The 14,690-nt window shown below is 36.1% G+C and overlaps 1 protein-coding gene across 9 annotated transcripts in view; it reads left to right on the top strand.

Annotated features, from left to right (window-relative positions):
* ASPH (aspartate beta-hydroxylase) overlaps positions 1–14,690 on the top strand; it is a 115,350-nt gene that overhangs the window by 5,157 nt on the left and 95,503 nt on the right. For 5 of the 9 annotated variants that reach the window (XR_010829699.1, XM_066993025.1, XM_048061640.2 and 2 more), the window contains exons 2-4: positions 11,371–11,520; positions 12,347–12,391; positions 13,627–13,695. Coding sequence is in view for 8 of the 9 variants with exons in the window: in XM_066993025.1 (XP_066849126.1) it covers positions 11,371–11,520; positions 12,347–12,391; positions 13,627–13,695 (264 nt within the window). In the remaining variant the exon portion in view is untranslated. Of the gene's footprint in view, positions 1–72; positions 138–7,356; positions 7,658–11,370; positions 11,521–12,346; positions 12,392–13,626; positions 13,696–14,690 lie in introns of those variants that run through there. The other 4 variants (XM_066993026.1, XM_048061644.2, XM_048061645.2 and 1 more) reach the window with 4 other exon arrangements.

The raw sequence follows: 14,690 nt of genomic DNA, 5'->3' as shown, positions 1-14,690 counted from the left end.
TCTTTCTGAATCGCTTCAAAACCTGTGAAAAGTGTTCCTGTGCTAATTCTTGTATTGAATTCTTCATTGTAGAGAACTTGTGCAGTGAAGTTCTGATTTACCCTGAGTGGTTTTTCCCTGCTGAAGATCACAACCTGGTAATCTGTGTGATAGCCTGCAGCCATCTTTTTCCTAACTGCATCCTAGAGACTAGCTCTTTGCATGGAAAACTTTTGAGATCTGCTTTGAAGTGCAAATCATAACTCAGTTATGTCTTTAAACACTCTGGAAATGAAGTATGCAGGGGTGTGTGTATATATATACACACGGAATTTAAACACTGTGGTGTGTGTGTGTGTGTGGTTCGGCTTTGTTAGAACGTTTTAAATGAAGGAAGTTTTGCTACCTCCTTCATATGTGATTGCACTACTACTATGCATGTACTTACCCAGTGTAACAAACACTACCAAATCGTTTGAAGACTTTCAGTATAAAATATTTACAAGCAAGGGTTTTAATAACTATTGAGTAGTATTTTTTTTCTTTGTAATTTTATTTCCTGAGGTTCTGGTTAATTGATAATAAACAGTTACTTACTAATGTAACATTTCTCACTTTATTCCTTTCTTTTTTACACTAGTGTGTGGGTGGTTTTGTTTTGGTTGGGTTTTTGGTATTATTAAAGAAAGTTCAGACAGCAAGTTTTTGTTGTTGTTGTTTTGTTTCTTTTTCTTGTTTTCTCCGTGAGCAGGAAACAGTGCATGGCAGAGTTATAGGTACTTGCTTGGCAGGTAGAGGTTTATGTGGTTATATCTGAAACTCCTTCAAACCATGAGAAAAATTGAAAGGACTGATCTCACTTCTAATTCTTTCAGAAATCTTTTCTCATCTGATTTCTTTCCTTTGTGGCTTAATTGGGACTAGCTACTAAAACAAGTTGATGTGACCCACATTACAGGACAGGAAAATGGAACAAGGGGAAAAAAAAAAAGTAAAATTATGCCAGTATGCTATATACAAAGTTGAGAATTTTCAACTTTATGTAATAGAAACTTTTTTAAAGGTCACCACCAGCAGAATTTTTATATTCTGAGCCAAAATACTTCCTGTATTTTCTTCACATTACCTTACCTGAACTCTGCACTGCCCTAAATACAACCAAATATTTAATTAACCTAGTAATTATGTAGTAATATTGACAACATTAGAATATTCAAATACAAGCTGTGAAGACTAAGAATTATACAATCTACCTATCTCCAAATTTTCTACAGAAGAGAGAGCTGGCTGATCAAATAGCAGGTATTAAAACCTAATTCTGCTTTTTTTGGTTGTGCAGATGACAATTTTGTTTCCTCATCATTGTTTTAAATGCAGCTCAGTTATGTTGATCTTGGATTGAAACAAACTAAAATTTCTTTCTAAGTTTGTAGTCTTAACCTTGAGTTCCTTGGCCTCATGTTTAAGATATAAAAGATAGGATTTTGAAGGTTAGCTTGAAAGATAGGGAAACAGTTAAATGGGTCTGAAAACTAAGGTTGAATCAAGTACATTTGCAAGAGAAAAGTTGTAAATTCATTTTTGGATGTTAATTAAATATTGTTTATACATGTAGAAACAAAACAAGAAAAATCACTGAAGTTTTTGAAAAATACAGTCGTGTGGGAAGGTCTACTTTTCTATTCAAATTATTCAGATTAAGTAAATAGGTAACAATAGTTTTGTTGTCTTTTACAGTATCTATTTTTTTGTCCATTGAGATTGTCCATTTTAAGATTGATTCTGTAATTGTTATTACAGTAAAAACAAATTACTCCTGCTTATCCTTAACCATTATTTCACATCTATTTTTTTTTCTTCCCGTATCTTTCCAGTTTATGCTAGTGTGGATGCCCTGTCTTTCCTTAGCTGCATCCATTCTGCCACTGTATACAGGCCAAAAATAGAGCATACAGCTAATGGGTGAATGACTCTCGACTTTTAAACTTATATAACAATACCTTCCTCATGTGCACAGATGTGAAAGTGTAAATATTTAGCATCCCCAAAGGCATCCTGTGCCATCTGCTTCTGGAGTTGATTAGATTTTATGGGTTATCTACCTAAAAATTTCTTCTTCACATCAACAGTGGTGTTAGTTTTGATAATGCTGAGTGTTGTGTCCTCTCTTATATCTAAATGGAAGACAATAAAGGAAAAAAAGATGCGTTTCCTTGAAACATATTTCTAGATAATTGGACTGCAGATCTGATTCTGTGTAGAACAGGGAAGTTTCTTACTTCTGTGCAATACTTTGGGAATTGGAGCTCTCACTTGGGATAGGGCAGAAAAACATTTAATTCAGTTTTCTTCCTTAAGGAAGTTTTGGTTGAGTTTAAGTGCTGCAGCTGCTTGTTTATGGGATATACTTGAACAGCAGTGAGAGTGTATACTTCTAAACTCTTCGTGTTGAAACTGTTCCAATCCAATGTGAAACAGTGTTTCAGCCTGCTGAGAGTGAACTTGACCATAGGTCAGTTTGGTCCAAAGTTGTCTTTCTTACCTGGAAAGGAGGGGAGAAACTGGGGTTCAGTTTTTGTTCCACACAGCTCCTCTCTTACAAATTGCTGTTCTCACTGATTAAGATTTGACTACATGAATGAACAACTTCATCATGAAAGACTGAAATAGTTTTGTCCTTGTATCCTTGGGTACACTAAAAATGTGTTTTGGGTCTCTGAAGAAATTCAGAAGCAGTTCCCCAGTGCAGAGGAGAGAACTGAGCCTCAGCTCCCTGACATCCTGGGTAAGTGCAGCGTTACAGTGATGCTGCAATGGCAACGCCTCTAAGGAAAGGAGGAACCTTCCTTAGTCCAGTGGGTGCCCTATCAAAAGAACTCTCATCCTAGATGTTTTTACATACTTCGTGATGCTTTTGATGCTTTTTTCCTTTAATTAGGCTATCCTCAGCATCTCTGTGATCAGCCTGCTTAGTTGCTGAATCCTCAGTTTGGCTTAGTACTTTCTATTTTTTCCACCATTTATGCTTTTCTTTGAATGTTCTTAAGAGTTAGTTTACTGTAAGAAATCTTGTAGGGACTGAAAATTAAGGAATTTTAAGGTTTATATGAGGATTGATTATATGTCGAATAAATAAAGGTTCCTCGAACACCAGCAAAAATCTGGAAACTGGGGGCCAGAGGGACAAAATTGCTTTTCATTTAGCTAATTTATTATTTCAACTTCAAATCCTGGTCGTCGTGTTTTCTTAGAATCTGTTTTCTTTTCAATCTGTTTCTCTTTTTTTGTAACTAGTAGGTTTCTGATTTAGGTCATTAAACAGGCCTTTGATAACATGCACAAGTATCTGCAGTCATGTAGTCTAGGTTCTATTAAGTGCAGAGCAGAGATAAAGATAATCAGAGGAAAAACATGTTTTTCTGAGGTTGCTGTGCTGAAGATTTAGATATCAGAAGGAAAAGTAAATTTTGTATTACAAAGAATTTATATTGTATTTATTAAAAGCATTAAAAGTAACCAGAGACAAAACACCAACCCTCTCACCATTTCTGAAATACATTTTATAAAAGAACATCAAAGGCTCAGATTTGCCCATTAAAAGTGTATTACTGCCACCCTTGTTACACTGAATAAAGCTTAAAGATTAAAATCAATTTTACCTAAGTATAGCACTTGTAATCGTTATGGTGTTGCACTCTGAGAAGTGTGTGCAGTTCAAAATGCATGCTTATTGAATCTAGATCTTAAAATACATTCACAAAAAACGTATATGGTGTGTGTATATATGTCTATATATTTGAATGTATGTATGCATACAGAAATACATGAGTTGTCTCACAGTAGTGAGACATAAAGCTATTTTAATATGAAGGGGGACAATAGTATCAACAGACAATTCTGTAAACTTCCCTTTAATTTCTTTTTACTCAAAATACTTGGACCCCACATTAAAAAAAAAAAAAAAACAAAACACTGTGAAAATTGTGCAAAGTAATCAATTGCAATTTTATTGCTGAGAATGGTTTGCAATAGTTGCTTTATCTGTTAATCATATTTGGTAAGGTCATTTGGCAAAAATGCCAAGCAGTACTTGAGCATGCAGTTGTTTTCTATATTTGCATTGCTACTAATTCATCTCTGTTAGCGGTAGGGCAGCTTACTGTAACTTACTTTAGTTTTTTATTTCTCTCCTTTTTTGTATTGCTCTTTATTTTTGTTTTTAAATCAAGATTATTCTAAATTTTGCCTATCATGTGACAAAACTTTTACTTCTGAAATGCTACTTTTAGATATTTTTTTCTGTTGAGGTTAGTGCTTTGCTGTTTTTCCTTTTACTGTGTTTTTCTAGTTTTTGGTAACCACCTTCTGATATGCAGCCTTTTCTTCATGTGCAAGAAGTCTGCGCTGTTGACCCCCCTAATCCCAATCTCAAATTTTGTTTTAAATATCTATTCAGTTATCTTTTGTCTTGGATAATACTAAGCAAAATTACATTAATTTGTGTGTTTAGAACTATAGCATCCATAGAGAAATGTGTAAACTATATTAAGTAGTAGGTGTTAATGTATGTTGTTCATCATGAGTCTGATTAGTTCCGATGTGCTGCCTTTTGGTCCTTCTTCCTTTTGATGAGTCTGAAGAGTTTCCCAAGTTTAGCTGTAGCTTCCTTTTCAGGAAGGAATATTTTTGACACTCAGGGAATACCCATTCTTGTAATCAGTTTAAATGTCAGAAGGTAAAGCTGTAGATACTTTGCTAAAGGTCAACATATGCATGTTAATGTGTTCCTTCAGATCAGGAGTGCACACTTGAAATGAATTTATTAACTGTCTTCACATTCTTTAATGTTATTCATTGTGCAGTTGTCCCAGACTATACTTGATTTCATTTTGAAGGAAATGAGACAAAGGTGTGCTGCAACCTCTTATCAGCGATCAGCCAGATTAGATCTACTTCCCTAGGGCTCCATTTAAGGGCCAGTTCTCTTTATTGTTTTCGTATATGACTTGGATGCAGGACTTGAAGGTATATTGAGAAAGTTTGTCGATGACACTAGATTGGGAGGAGCTGCTGACTCTGTAAAGGGTAGAGAGGCTTTGTAGAGAGGTCTTAACAAATTAAAGAGTTGGGCAATCACCAACAATATGAAGTTTAACATGAGCAAGTGCCAGATTCTGCAATGGGACGGGGCAACCCTGGCCCTACGTGTACAGACTGGGGGACGAGAGGCTGGAGAGCAGCCCCACAGAAAGGGATCTGGGGTTTTTGGTTGTTGGTGAGTTGAACATGAGCCAGCAGTGTGCTGTGGCAGTCTAAACTGTACCCTGGGGTGCATCAGGCACAGCATTGCTTGCTGGTCGAGGGAAGGGATTGTCCTGCTCTGCTCTGTACTGGTGCGGCCTCACCTCGAGCATTGTGTGCAGTTTTGGGTGTCACAGTACAAAAAGGACATAAAACTAACAGTGAGCACCCAAAGGGGGGCTACAAAGGTTCTAGAGGGGAAGGCATATGAGGAGTGGCTGAGGTCCCTTGGTTTGTTCAGCCCCGAGCAGAGGAGGCTGAGGGGAGGCCTCATGGCGGCCTGCAGCTCCCTCACGAGGGGAGCGGAGGGGCAGGCGCTGAGCTCTGCTCTCTGGGGACAGCGACAGGACCCGAGGGAACGGCATGGAGCTGGGACAGGGGAGGGTCAGGCTGGGTGTTGGGGAAAGGTTCTGCACCCATAGGGTGATCGGGCACTGGGACACGCTCCCCAGGGCAGCGGTCACAGCACTGAGCCTGTCAGAGTTCAAGAAGCGTTTGGACAACGCTCTCAGACACAGGGTCTGATTCTGGGGAGCCAGGAGTTGGACTCCATGATCCTTGTGGGTCCCTTCCAACTCAGCATATTCTATGATTCTAGTTTTGAAGTACCCCCCCACAAAAATGTATGATGTTGACTTCAGAGTTGCATGCTCTGTAGATCCATTTGTAATGAAATACAGTATCTGTAAATGCGGATGCAACCAAGTTGAAGTTGTAACAAACTGCCTAATCTAAAACCTATCAAAATAGTGTTTTATATGCAATATACTATAATTGAACTTAATAGCTTATTAAGAGGAATCATTTTGATTTCACCATTTATTGAGAGACTTTTCCCCTTTGTTTAAATTTTCCTCCTATTTTATTATAACTCCATTGTGCGTCACATATGTTGCTGGAACATAGTTCTCAGGAGGTCTTTCTTAAAGCACTTGTTCTTTTATATTCATGTGGCTTTAAAAAAAGTTAAAATATATGCTGGTTATAGAATCAACTGTGTGTACTTTCTTTGCATCCCTTTGAAAACTCACTTGAGAGTTATTTCTCACCTTTGTTCTCCCTTAAGCTACTGGGAGTTGCATTTGGGAATTCGTTAGTTGCTGGATCTCAAAACCCCAGGAGGTATATGATGTTTTCCCAAGTACCTGTAACCCTTTACATATTTTTAAACAAGGGTAAAGGAGGAAGGGCAGAGTGCTAGATGCTAACACTTTCATCAGGACTACTGTTAACGAGACATGAGTTTGTTTCTCTCCCCCCTCCCACGCAAAAGGAGAGCTGCTGCCTTTGGTTTGAAATGCAGTGGGGAAAAATAGTTTGCTAAAATAGCAAATGTAAATGTGTTGACTAGTGTATTAGTGTGTTGTGTTTTTTTTGCCTTCTCCTTTTCTGGTCCCTAAGAAGAAGACAGTATGCTGATCGTTAATTTTTTGTTAGCTTTAAATTGTGAAGGTAGTGTGCATGTTGTCAGAATTTCAGAGTTCATTAATCCTTTTTGGGAAGGGGGAACAAAGCAAAATCAACACTTCAGCTGCTTTTAACAAACATGCAGTAGAAATTTTGCCTGCTTTACCTTCCCCTGTGTTGCACTACAAGGAAACAGGCTTTGCTGTGGCAAAATTGTCAGTATCCCTTCTTTGGGTCTGCTTGAAGCAATATGAGGTGCAGTAGGGGAACAGCTCTGATGTGAAAGTTCTTTAGCAAGAATGTGCCTAGTTGATTTCAAGTAACTCTTAGACAACTCAAAGCTGTATTTGAGAAATTTGTTGTCTTTTAAAGTGGTTAGTAACTTTCAAATGATCAGTCTGTGCAGGACACGAGGGAAGCCTGCTAGAGGATTGCCAACATGGAGAAAGTTTCTTGGGTGACGGCCAGCTTAACAAATGCAAGCAGGCAAGCTTTGTGTCCAGACTTGTGTTTCAGCTTGTGCTGGTGGATTTAACGCCTTTAGAACTCGGGCACTGAGGCAGCACATACTGGGGCAAAAGCACTACGGTACCACGTGTTTGGTTTCATTTGCTGCTATGCGTGACGTTTAGGGATTAAGGGGAGGGGAAAGGATCAACTACCCAGGATGCTCCGTTAAGAGGAGTAAGTGAATTTGATTGTCGTCAGAACTAGATTGCCATGTGAGTTCTGAAAAGTGTTTGGCTCATGAAGATAACTGCTCTAAAAATAGATTTTTGGAGGAGAGTTTTCACTTAGGTCCAGTTTCGAGTTCCAGCTGAGCTAGCTTTAAGCAACTTGTTTGCTCCTGTTGCAAGACTACAGTGAAGATAAATCACTTCTTATTCTACCTTCAGCATTACTTTTTGGAGATACCGACACGCTCATTTTGTCTGGAAATTGAACGCTAATGTTATGGCTGATGACACAGGTATAATCCTAACTTTTTTGTGAGCAAACAAAAAATGCATGGTTGCAAATACTGGCTATGTTCGCTTTTGTAATTGGCAAAATAAGTATCTTACTGTGGTATCTTGGTGTTTTCTAGTCAGTTTACTGTTAGAGTCTGCGTTACAGACTGCCTCTGTTTTTGATTAAATGTTTTCTGAAGTAGAGATATCTCTTGGGTTTCTGGCAGATACTTAATTGTAATTTAGTTTTTGCATGAGTAGAGCACATGGTAATATGTAAGAGACATTCGTGTATATGCAAATATGACTTGAGTTATTTTTAAAGTATGCCAAATTGCAAAGTGTCTCGCTAAGCTAAAGTAAAGAGAAAATGTTTTTAATGTGGTTTTGGTGTTGTTATCTAAGCAGGACTCTTAATTTGGGTGAGTGAGGTATAGGACTTTTAAAAATTTGCTGGTGAGGCGTGCAGCACAATTTAAGACTTTTATGTCTGCATAAAGCCATCTGGTGGTGTAAGCAAAAGCTTACCAGATATGGAAGGTGACCTACTTTTGACATGGCCGGCAGCACATGCAGGGAAAGGACTTGAATTTAGAATTAGCGGTCTGGAATGTGTTCTCAGCCAGAGGCAGTCTTCTGTAATGGCTTGCAATTTTTTGGTCTGTGTGTTTGGCTGTCTGTTGAGATCACATGAATTTTTTGTTACATAACTTCCATTTAAATTAGCAGTACCTGGTAAAGCTGCCGTGGTTGAATTCTTAGAGTTAGTCAAGAATTTTGGAAATAAATTGCCTATAAGGTAGGAAGGCACAGTATAAAAATGTGTTTTTGTGACTCGAGAAAGATGTTTTTATAACAGCATCTGTTTAAGGGATTTGCAAGGAACAACTTCTAGATTGGAGAGAAAAAAAAAGAAAAAGAACAATTACACTTAATTACTTCAACTGCCTTTTTTCCATTTTCCTATTTCTCTCTTCTGTTAAATAAAGCCCGTTTGTTCAGAGGCAAATAGCAGGAAAGTACAAAACAAGTAAAATAAGGTAAATAAGTATGAAATACAGTAAAATGCTCCTTTTTGCCTCTAGTTTGCTCTAGAACAAAGTTGTAACCTGGAATAATTTAAAATGTTTTTGGCCTAATGGTCCCTTTTTAAATATATGTATGTGTCCATTGGCTACACTGGAACACAGGTGTAGTGGAGTTCTGCTATTACACAGTTGATTTCTGAATATTAAAATTTCCTGTTCAAGGGTGGTTTAAGTGATTTTCATATACAGTTGATAAAATTATGAATGTATTATCACACGGTGCTTGCCTCTGCCTACATAACTCGTCATAGCTTTGTGTACATATAATTAGGGTATTGTATATTCTCAAGTGAGACATGCCTGGGCTGAGACTAAGTTGTCAGTTTGTAAATATTACTGATGGTCTATACAAAGGAAATTCTGTTAGTATAGAAAGTAAACTAAATATTTGGTATTTGATCTCTATAATAGTAGTAATAACAAAATATTTTTTTTTAAATGCTGCATCAGTAAAAGCTGAAGTGAAACAGCTATTTTTGTATTGCTCTGAACTTGGTACATAGCACAATGGATGTAATAAAAGGTTAGTTTATTGCAGCTACGAACCTGGTGAAAAGCAGGGTCTGAAAGTCCTTCTATATGATATGTAATACAGATACAGGGAAATTAGCCACTGGTTTCTCATTATTTATCTCTAAAAAGCTACTTCCTTTTATTGTAAGGAAGAAGCCCGGTAATATTCAGGTGTTCAGGGTATTTTTGTCTTTCTATGATCCGTGTTGATAAATATATCAAACTTTTTTGGCAATTAGTGTGATAAAGTTAACTCCGTATTTTATTATAGTCACATTTTTTTTGAAATATGCAAGAAATAGTTTTACTTTAATAACCATTTGAACTATTGGTTTTCAACTGTTATTCTGACCCTTTGATGAAACGAGCCAACAACGCTCAAAAGTTAGATAACTTTTCTAAATTAACCAAATGTAAATTAAGTTCATGTTACTATTTTAATACTCCAATGATTTTGAAGTGCACGTATGTGGTCAAGATCAAAGTAGTTACTATTTGCTTCTAATTATATTGTTTTAATTTTGGAAAGGCTAGGAAGGGAAATATTGGGAATGTTGTCATGTTTGAGTCACTACTATCATTTAGTGTATTTTTTGAGATATATCTTGTATTTGATTTTTTTAATAAAAGGTTATTGTTTTCAATTATATATCTTGTATTTTTTTAAAGGTCATTATTTTCGATGAAATTTCTCTATTTGAATGTACAATTTCAGTTATATGTATCCTAAACGTTATGTGAAGTTTTAAGAACTTAGTTTGAAAACATTAAGAGTAGCAGTGAATTTTGAGCTTTGATTGAATCACAGTTAGTTTTTTGTTTTTTAACTGTTGACTTAATACTACTACTAATACTTAAGTTTCTGGATTTGAGCTCTCAGCCTTCTGTCTTTGTACTTTAAACTGGAATTTTTATTTTTGTTTATGCTCAGTTTCTCTTAGCGTTTTTACTTTATGCTTACTTGAGGGCATTTCTTTTTATATCTATAATAAGATATTTGATCATCGTTATTTGCAGAGTGAAAAAGAATATTTTTATTATGGTCAATGGGCAGAGTTCAGGGAGATTTCTTTGTTTTCTTTGAAGAGTCAGTAAATCATGACAGCTGTCAGTTTGCAACTTGGACATGTGTTGCTGGACCCTGTTTGCCCTAGCCATGGGATTGAATGTGGCTGAATGGGCAAAGGTGGTGCTTGAAGGGAAGAAGTGGGGCTGGTCAACGTGAAACTGACCCGAGTGCCTTGCAGCAGTAAATACCAGCAAGCAGAGGAACAGGCCTTGAGCCCTGGTGAAGAGCAGCAGACACCTGTTTGGATGCACATTTACTATGTCTTTACCTCAAATGATCCTAAATTGGACCAAGCAATTTGTCTTCTGTACTGGTGGTATCCATTTGAACACCTCTGCCCCTACAGCTAGGTTGGCCCAGTGGTTTGTTTAGAACTACCATGTCTTTTATATACCCTGACTCCTGTATGTGCTATTAGAGACAAGTCTGTGGTTTGCATTCAGTCCTTGTCATACTTTTACTTGCACACTTCACAGGTCACAAAGTCTTAAAGTACTCAATAGCAGTGAATCTCCAAACACTTCTAAGAAGCATGGGAGATACTTTTAGTTAGTAGAGTGCCTGAACTTGAAGTCTCACCTTTAATATGGTTTAGATTTTAGATTCTTATGCTATTTGAATTTTCACGTTCATTTCATGAACTCACTCAACTTTGCAGTACTAACTAGCTTTGAAACTCTTCATTGCTTCAGAAGAAATACTCTTGTTTAAAAGTGTTTCTGCTGATTGGATTGCCCTCTGGTGGCAGTTTGGGAAGGCTTGTCCCAAATGCAAAACATCTCAAAAATGTTAAGCTTTGTGTAAATATACACCAAAGGGGTAGAAGGAGGGATTTCCAACTAAGCTGTTAAACACACTACCTGTGTTTTGTTTTTTTTTGTTGTTGTTGCTTTTATAGAGGCTTTACCACTTAGATAACAGTTAAGCTTTCCAATGTAATTCACAGTGATATGACACCTACAAGTCATAAGAAACCCACAAGATTTATAATTATATGCTTAACCATAATTTTATAACTCTTATGCAAATCCATTTTTTTTATTTGTTTGCCTTATTTTAACAGAGACTAAGCATGGAGGAAGCAAGAATGGAAAGAAAGAAGGCCTCTCTGGAAGCTCATTTTTCACCTGGTTTATGGTAATTGCTTTGCTGGGAGTTTGGACATCAGTAGCAGTTGTCTGGTTTGAACTTGTAGATTATGAAGAAGTCCTAGGTAAGAATTTTAAATCTTAAAAGACCTTTCAAACATATACTGTGACGTGCCTTAAATGGATGCCATTTTGCATTTCAAATAGGAAACCTAACTATTAGACTTCAGTGTGAGTGCTACAGAGCAGTGCTTCACTAGCTAGCTGAATCGATTACTGCAGTGTTTGCAAATGACCTACATAAGAATACACAATGTAGTTCAAAAAGTACATTTTAATTCTGAACTCTATTCTGATGTTAAGATGGGATTCTCATAAGACTGAAGAAGGTTATTGAAATACTTGATACATTTAAGAATTGAAGAAAACTTCAAGGATAGATCTTCATCTTTTTGTAATATGTATACAGCAATTCAATTGGATCTTCAGATTAAGATGTGTTGTTCCAATTTAAGCTTTCAAAACTTGCAGTAGAGGGTTGGTTGAAAGTAGGTGGCTAATATTGTTACTGCTCCTTTGATGGACTGTTGGCTATAGCGTCAGGACAATCGGTTGTCATCTTGTGAATGTGCTGTTGAACGACCTCATCTTTAAGCTTGTAACAGTGCTAATTGTATCTCAATATGACAATGATAAGATAGTGTTGTTTATATAGTATCCAAGGATGGAAATTAATGTCTCAACTTTCAAGATGTATGACCATAGGTAGACCTTATGTTATAGGTTTCAAAGTGCAGTTTTACAACCGGTGGTTTTACAGGCTTTACAACTTTACGAGTCTTTTGGTACAGCATTTTGATCTAGACTAATTTTAAGAGAAGCTTCTAGTTTGAAATTTAATTAGGTGTAGTGATGCAAATAATGGTTTCTATATTTTTACCATGCATGCAGCCAAAGCAAAGGATTTCCGTTATAACTTGTCAGAGGTACTACAAGGTAGGATATTAGAGAAATAAGCTTGCTTTTCTGTCCCTTGGCTAGAAATTGTTTTAATTCTTAATTTTTAAATAGTTACTGTTCTCCTATAATGCCATGATAGCCATTTTTCACCTTTCTAATTCTTTGTCCTGTTTTTGAATATGATACTGTTCTTCTTATTTTTAGAATAGTATATTTATTCCACTAGTTATTGTGCTTAACCATAAATAAATGAAGATCTTTTCTAATTGGTAGCTTCGGTGCAATGGTAATGACCTTATTTTTGTGTAGTCTAGACCTATAGCTGAATTTTTTCTTTCACAAAGCTGTTTTCTAATTTTATAAGTATATTAAGAACTATATTTCATTTATTTTACTTGCAGTCAAGTTCTGCCTTCATTTAGAGAGGGACAAATTTAATAATAAGCTGGCAAACTATAAGGACTGAGTTCTTCTGCAAGAAGTGCACAGTTTCTATTCTATTTAAAGTTAAGCTTGAATTTTATTAGAGCTAATTAGCTCTCTACTCACCTGGTGATCCAAAGACACTCATAATCCTGGATACCATAATCCTATGCTAAAAATTCTTTTTGAAGAGAATTTTGAATTCTCTTTTTGATTATATTTAAGGCTGGTAGAGCTGCAGTTACCAGAGTAAAAGTGAGATGTCTGTTCTTAGCCACCTATAAAAGGGTAGACAAAATTTTGTCTGCACTGGATGTAATACAGTTGTTGACAGTTAGGAATGTTTTTTTTTTTGTCCAGGAAGTAGGTTGCTTTCCTTCTGTTAACTTAGCACTGAAAATGAAATTATGTGTATCTTAATTCTGAGAATTTAGAATGGCAAGAAGCATATAATCTGAAAACAAAGGGTAATTATTTGATTAACTTTTGTTTTAATGTTTCTTTTCTATCCTTAAACATGGTGACTGTTCGATTTGCTTCTGAGCAAAGGGTATTGAGTTAAATCACATCACTGAATTATGTATTTTCTCTAAACCTGTGAGCACTGAATTAAAAGCATGCAAAAAGACCAACAAGTATTCAGTCTGAAGTCTAGGAAATGAAGAAGGGGAGTAAAAATATTTGTAGTATTTTCCAGGAAATTTAAAATGTGGTTAAGGCAAGACTAAATAATCAAAAACGGTATGGTATCAGTCTAGTGTTGACCATCAGCCATTATGCACTAAAAACATTGTGTTGGAACCAAGCTGCTGAATTCCTAATTCTCTCTTCTTTCTCTTTGTTTTTAGGCAAGCTTGGGATATATGATGCTGATGGAGATGGAGATTTTGATGTGGAAGATGCTAAAGTATTGCTAGGCAAGTACAAACACAAGACGAATAATCAGTATAATTTAATTGTCATATTCATGTTTGATTTTTGTTTGATATCAAAACAATTTTGGTTTTTCCTCATTGAATAATTTAAAATGATTTAATTGTGGTGTTTTATTTCTCATGCAAGTTGTAGGACTTACAGCACTAAAAGTGGAAAGCACATGATTACTTGTATGATGATTTTGAAGTTATCAATTGTTGCAAGATCATTGTGATTATTAATAAATTAATCTAGGCAGGGCTTAAGATGCTTCAAGAGTTGAAACATTGTTCATGTAAACATGTTAAGCCAGGTCCATTTTAAAATGAGTTCTAACAAGCCTTTGTTATGTGACTGTGATTATTTGTTTAGTATATTTTGTACTGTCTTCCCTCTATTCTGAGTTCTCCCAAAGTCTGTTTGTTTTCTTTGCCCTTTCAAAACCTACATGGCATTAAACACTGGTTTTAATCACACTTCTCCTTGTATTTTGGGAGAATGTCTTTCAGCTTACTAGGTTTCTTCAAAGAGAAGCTGTAATTGCCAGACGTTCTTTATGATAGTGCTAGAAGATGTAGGTAAAATGGCACTACCATCTACAACTTCACGGTCAAGCATTGGATAGATACTTCTAAAAGTGATATTGGAAAGTTTATTTTTCTTTAATTGATCGGTTGAAATATAAACCTGTTCTGATCACAGAAACCTAGCAAATTAAATAAAAAATGACCAAAAAAAACCTGGCGTAGTTAACAATTTGAGCAGAGGGGAAGCTGGAATGTCTCAAACTGGTAAAGTTATTAATAGTATAGTATGTCATGCTGTTGGAAAGTCCCACTCCATAAAAATCAGTTTCTTGTCATTTTTTTTCCACACTTGTGTTTGAAGAAATAAGCAAACGTCTTTTAGGGGTGGCATTTGTTTAATCCCATCACAGTTAAAGAAAACCCATGCAATAAAAATTACTGAACCTGTTTGTATTGGTGTGAATATGAGA

The sequence above is a fragment of the Anser cygnoides genome, chromosome 2 (genome assembly GCF_040182565.1).
Source record: "Anser cygnoides isolate HZ-2024a breed goose chromosome 2, Taihu_goose_T2T_genome, whole genome shotgun sequence".
NCBI classification, from domain to species: Eukaryota; Metazoa; Chordata; class Aves; order Anseriformes; family Anatidae; genus Anser; species Anser cygnoides.
The sequence above is the reverse complement of the archived record's forward strand: the minus strand, read 5'-3'. Positions and strand labels throughout refer to the sequence as shown.